The 6,483-nt window shown below is 33.9% G+C and overlaps 1 protein-coding gene across 1 annotated transcript in view; it reads right to left on the bottom strand.

Annotated features, from left to right (window-relative positions):
• LOC117100053 (collagen alpha-1(XVII) chain-like) overlaps window positions 1–6,165 on the bottom strand; it is a gene marked incomplete at its 3' end in the record, with an annotated part of 14,718 nt that extends 8,553 nt beyond the window's left edge. The window contains exons 1-4 of the mRNA XM_033239601.1: window positions 6,040–6,165; window positions 1,757–1,929; window positions 1,285–1,357; window positions 312–365 (exon numbers count right to left, since the gene is read on the bottom strand). Coding sequence (XP_033095492.1) covers window positions 312–365; window positions 1,285–1,357; window positions 1,757–1,927 — 298 coding nt within the window. The remainder of the gene's footprint in view (window positions 1–311; window positions 366–1,284; window positions 1,358–1,756; window positions 1,930–6,039) is intronic.
• Window positions 6,166–6,483: the final 318 nt, after the last annotated feature.

Genomic DNA, 6,483 nt, shown 5'->3' with positions numbered 1-6,483 from the left:
TGATAACGCACTCATAACAAATATTAAGCTGACACACTTGTCACACTTAAATTGCACTTTCGCTTACTGTAATTTAATTTGTCTTCGTTCGTGTTAAGTAATTTTTTCACGATCTGAAGAGATTATGCGACCCATCAATTTTTTTTTCGCGACCCAAACATTTGGTCGCGACCCATAAGTTGCCGAACGGTTGATTGCACCATCATCGCCAACCGAGAAAAAGAAGAATTTTTGAATAACAATAATAATGATATAATACAATGTTATGATGGTAGTTGCGCAAGAATAGGAAAAGACTAAAGTAGGCCTACCTGGTTCACACTTTGGTCCAGGTGGACCGGGCGGTCCTGGTACTCCCTGTTCGCCTAGGATGGGTAAAGATTTCATAGCGTAAGTTACGAGAATGCATCAGAACTTCTTTTTGTAGGTTTCATTAGGCAATGTAGTAAAGTGTTAATCGAAATTGTACAAGGCTTCTGCCAATACTACGTTCGTTGATATAAGTAGGTATCGCTTAAAGAGATTTGTTTATTGGAAATGTGTTCCAAATGAAGCGCTCCACTCTCGAAGCCTCATAGAGCATAAAGTAGAGGTGGCTGAACCTCATTCAAAGTACAATTATTCATTGATAAACGAAAGTTAAACTACTAACTAAAGCTAAATTTCCAAAAATTTCGGCAAATTTACAACGAAATGCAAGTGAGCCAATTGGTTATGCCATCTTCAAATTAATATTGGAAAGAGTTTTTCGATTATGGAAATTGTTTTTATTTCCAGAAAAATGTTCTTAGTTTTTTAGCTTTAGCTTAAAAATGATTATTTTAACAACCTAAATTATTAACACAGAAATTATACAAAATACCTGTCTTTCTAATGGGTCCCCTTTCGCCTGTAATGATTAAAATTAAATAGCTGTCATGGCTGTCACATTTGAGATAATTCATTTATTTATATTAAAATATAATAATAGACATAACAATTATTAGATTTATTTATAACAATTAGATTTTATTTATCTATAACAATTAATTAATTAGAATAATTAGATTAATTAATTTATTAGATTAATTTATAACAATTATTAGATTTGATGTATCATACACCTAAATGGGCATATCACATGTATTTGTCCATAAAGTTTAATGTAACAAATTAATGTGATGAGTCCATGGATATGATGTCATATTACACCCGGATGTAATATGACTATCAAATTTACTTATCAAATGTGTGATAGTGTGTGAGTGTGTGATCAGAGCTTAAGTCAATTCAAGTCAAACTTACATTGAATGTCACAACTAGTAGTCAGCGACAGTGCTTCGGACTTTTTTTCCTGATCTGGCGTCTGGAAATCAGACTGTAATAAGTTTATTTTTAATTATCTATTCTTAACTAGCCTATGGCTAGGCAGCTTTATGAGAATGCATATTGGTTGTTTATTATCCCTTAAGCTTCATTACACTGACTGTAAAGTGCCTTTATTATTTAAAAAAAAAAGTATTTATACAAAACAAAAATTATACGGTATGTAATTTTATATGGTGAAATTGTAAAAATGGGAAAATTAATTTGCATTTATTGAAAGACTACCAAAATGTATCCTATCCAGCACCTGTTAAGTCTCGGCCAACCCATCACTCAGGCACCTCCTATCCTGATAGAAGTAGAAAAGCTAGCTGGCTAGGAATAGAAAACGGGAATCAAAGAGAACAAAACAAGGTACTGGAAAGTACAATAAACCAATTTTTATTCCTACCGAAAGTCCTTTCAGCTTGATGTCGATTTGCTGGAACTTGAAAATTACAGAAGAACACAACAGAAGCAGTCCAACAACAACAATGAAGTTGAAAATCGATTGCCGGGAGATACCACAATACAATCTCTGAGATTTCTTCTGATTGCTTTCCTCTAGAATCAGTTCGTCCATATCTAAAAATTTAAGTTAATTCATATGATATAAGAAGGATGTGGAGAAGAAAACATTATATGTACTAAAAATAGCAAAAGCATTGAAGTGTGTGTGGCAACTTGATTTGATACCAAGTCAGGCATTCGTCATGAGACTCATTTGGGGCCTAGACCACACATCTGCGGCCCCGTTTGAATGCCTATCTTTTATCATAAGATGTTCCCTCCAATTAAAGATTCCCTTGATTTAGAGACCAAAGACCATGGTTTTGGCAGGCCCAACTGAAAAATTTCCTTAAAATTAAAGAGCACTATAAAATTAATAGTGATGCTAATGCATTTTTTTTTAAAATCAATTTTGTTATGACTTATAAAATAGAAATATTAGTCAATGTTTGTTTTGTGTGCAGTGTTTTCTGTATTGAATAACAACAATGTTAGTTACAATGTTAGTAATATTTTAATGGAAAGAAAAGTTGGGTTGGATGTCTGTCTACCCTCTGTTTTATTAAGAATAAATAATAGCATAAAAATTGTACATCCTTTTTAAAACATTTAATGTATTATTTTTTAATTTCCTTCTAAATAAAGAAATATAAAAACCACCAAAGCACTGACAAATTGTTTGGGGAGCAAGATTGTGAAAAGCATTAAAAAGTTAAGCAGCCAAGTTGATATCGATATCTGATATGGAGACTTCAATGATCTATGTTGTTATAGTTTTTCAAACCGATAAGTTTCAAATCTCCGACGTTATCTGACGCACTAGGTTACATCACTATGATTTTAGGCTTTGAAATAAGAATATTATTATAATATAGATAATTGTTATCATGTAAGCCTATACCAACTAGCTGCACTAAAACTGTAGATATATCATTTTAAAATCGCTGTCGGATAAGACCAAAAGGACGCGTATGGTACTGTTAGTGTTAAATGTTAACTAGTTATTGTGATATTATTCTGTTCATCATCATAGTTTGTCGCCCTCTAGAGAGAGGAAAAGTGAGATGACATGGAGGGGAGAACGTGAAAGGAGTAGTAGTGAATCTTGGATAGGCTTGGCAAATTGAATAATATAGTTTTTAACAATATTTACACGGAAGTTAAAGTTGTTTGTGTCTCCAACACAAATGTGCACGGTACATACACTGCCAGCTCATGCTCAGGCCCCTCTAAATTTTTCAAAATAAAAAGTGTTTACGTTCGACAGTACCATTTTCGGCCATAGGAATCTCATAGCCTAATCATACAATTTCTTATACCCTCTTTGTTAGCCCCCTCTATTACAAATTCCTGGATTTGCCACTAGGAGACGACCTGAAATGCATGTATTTTCAAGTAAAATGGAAAAATTCAGATCCTGAATGCCTTTTCAAGCATTTAGAAAATAAACTTTCCGTGGGAAGGAGGTGTGAGGTTTCCGTTAAAAAATCTCACGCCTACAATTTGTCTCAACTTGAAATCTCTGAATTTGATAATAATAATAATAATAATAATAATAATAATAATAATAATAATAATAATATTAATAATAATAACAAATACTTATATAGCGCCAATTCAAAAATTTATCAAAGGCGCTAGGTGAGGAAATAAAGCGATACAATAAAGCGATTAGTGGCGGATGCAGGAATTCGAAATAGAGGGGGCCCAGGGAGGAACTTTCACAGATAGGGACTCTATACCATCTCAGCTTTACCATGGTTGTGGCTGAGACAAGAACATTCATGATTATGGTACCTTTAGATGGCTAAAAATTAGATTATAATTTTTTTTTCCAATTTTTTTTTTTACAATTTTGAGAAACTTAGGAAGGGAGGGCGGCTCGTCCCCCTCCCCCACTACATTCAATCTGCCACTGAAGATATTATGGACAGCCGAGGATCCTTTGAATGAATTCAATGTATCTTTTATAAATATTTATTTGCCTATCGCCAGTAGCGTAACTAGCGGGGTGCGCGAAGGGCGACTCCCAAAAATACCACTCCCATGTAAATGTTCGAAGCAAGCAAAATGACGCTAAAAAAGCCAAATCTATTCTATTAGGTCAACTGAGTTAACCAAGCTAAAATAAATTACCGAAACAGACTAACGTATAAATAAATAAATAGTTAAAAATCACCTCATGTCATTTTATTTTGACTACCGCGCTTTGTGTTAGGGAACGAAACACACACAAAAAAAAACTCTGAACATATGTCTGAAGCAATTGAAAATACATGTATGCTCTTTTGAGCAGATATATATTTCAACTTATTATTGTTGGGTGATTGGTTTAAATATTTTTGTCACACTTTATGAATCTATTTCATTGCAAATCTGCTGATTTATCATTCAACTTATGACCTCAATAAAAACTTCAGTTATTTTATACTGAAGCTTGGTACGTTCTAAAAGCCTACAGCAATATTATTATTCTAAACTGCCATGCATATCGAAAATTAATGATTGTCATTGTTATACAGACTAGGAAGTTTTATCATAAAAAAATAATCTTTGGCCCACAATGACATTCATGCAGTTTTGAGGCACAACTAAGCCCTACGGCGATGAGCTTTCCCACCAAACGTTCTGGTAGTGCAAAGGTTGTTATTTATATATATTATATCTTATTTCTTCATGGTATGATAAGCTTCTTTCTTTAATTGTTTAATCACAGGGCCGGCGGAACGTCTTTTCAAAGTGGGGGTCACTGGTAAGATGAATGGGAATATAAATCGGGGGTGGGGGATCTGGGTTCAAATTTAGGGGTGGGGTAAAAATTCCCCTCCAACCCCCCCCCCCCCCCCTAAAAAAGGAGGAATCTGGGGGGACCCCGGGAAAATTTTTATTCCTAGATGGAGGAAAATGAGCTTTCCCGACTTTTCAGCTGGTGTCTTTTAATGACTTTTATTCTTTAAAATTCAATGTTTTTTCCCTCTTGAAAACGGTAAGGTAAACTTTCTCAGTCATTCTTATTACATTAAACAGGCCTGTTATGTGTGTATTAATTCATACATAAAACAAACTGAGTAGTTGCATACATATTCTTTTTTCCATGAATCGATAAACCCGAAAGATACAGATGGTCTGGGGTTCTCCCCCGGGAAAATTTTTGATTCCTAGATGGCGGGAAATGAGCTTTCCCGACTTCTGAATTGTCTTTTAATGGCTTTAAAGTTTTTCAAGAGTCAAGGTTTTCCCCCTTGAAAATGGTTAGGTAAATTTTTCTTATTCTCATTACAGTAAATAGGCATATTATGTGTGTAAAAGCATACATACGTTGCATACACGTGTTCTTCTTTAATGAATCGATGATCCCCAAAAATAAAAAAATATTCAGGGGTCCCCACGAGAAAATTGTGATTACTAGATGGCAGAAAATGATCTTTCCTGACTTCTTATTTCATTATTGTAACAAAATATAAAAAAAAAAAACAAACAAACAAAACAAAACAAAACAAAAATCAGCTCACGGGTCTTGAAAACTTGTGGGGGGGGGGGGGGGGGGGGGGGGGGGGGGTTCAGGACCCCTGACCACCCATATCCAAAAATGTGAATTCCTCCTTCTTCCCTCTTTCTTCTCTTGCATTTCTTTCCGATCATACAAAAATCTCCATAGATATTATATATTTTCTGCCAGAAATTGTTAAAAGTGAAAATAAATAGACGGCCAGCGACATTTTTTAACTAGCTGACAATACTTAACCGCTTAGGACGTCTTTTAATTTGTATTATTATGTACCTAATTATACTTTCAAGTTTATTTGTAAAAAAAAAATGATTACCTGAAGAAGATCGCTAAGAAGATCACTCGAAGATGACTTGATGCTACGCTACCCCAGTGCAAACGTACAAAGTGTACCGGTATTCTATACAGTGCACTGATTTATATTTCATTGAGCTTTTAATGTGGGTGACGTCATGTCCGACTGCTACCGTAAACAGAAACACTGATATCTTTTAACATCCTTATTGTGTGTTACACAGAAAGCATGTGGTAGAAAAAATGGATGATCTGGGAAAGTGCTCATCGAAAAACCACTAAAATTATAGTTTGAGTTCCTTATTGATCTTTGTGGAGTGTCAATCGAACTTGAAAACTGATTAATCGGAACAGTGCCAGGAATATAATATATAATTATGTACCTCAGATAGTTTTAAACATCTTGAAAAAAGATTTGTAGGCATTTGCAAAGCCTTGACGAAATGTGATGAACAATGCAGCAGTTTCTCTTGTCTTCTCCAAATTCCGAAGATCTCTTGACTCATCTTCCGATTGCTCGTTACTTTCATTCTGATGGATAAGTTAGGCCTAGTATTTAAAATAATTTGTTATTATTAATAAAATTAAAAGTTTTACACGTTTTTATCAAAAAATCGTATTTTTAAGGTATTTAGTCACTGGAAGATTCAATTTGAATATATTTGGTATCATACGAAAGCTATTAACATTATTTATCAAACCATGTATATGGCGACATACTATGTTAATTTTGTGACCCAAAAATTATCAAAAAACATGTTTTTCATTATTTTATTGGCTAAATTTAGTGCTTCAAAATACCATTTTTAGCTAAAAACGTGTAAAAT

The sequence above is a fragment of the Anneissia japonica genome, unplaced genomic scaffold, assembly GCF_011630105.1.
Source record: "Anneissia japonica isolate Jap-2015-1 unplaced genomic scaffold, ASM1163010v1 scaffold5248_len23683_cov104, whole genome shotgun sequence".
In the NCBI taxonomy this organism is placed as follows: Eukaryota; Metazoa; Echinodermata; class Crinoidea; order Comatulida; family Comatulidae; genus Anneissia; species Anneissia japonica.
Note: the sequence above shows the minus strand (reverse complement) of the source record. Positions and strands in the feature narration are given on the sequence as shown.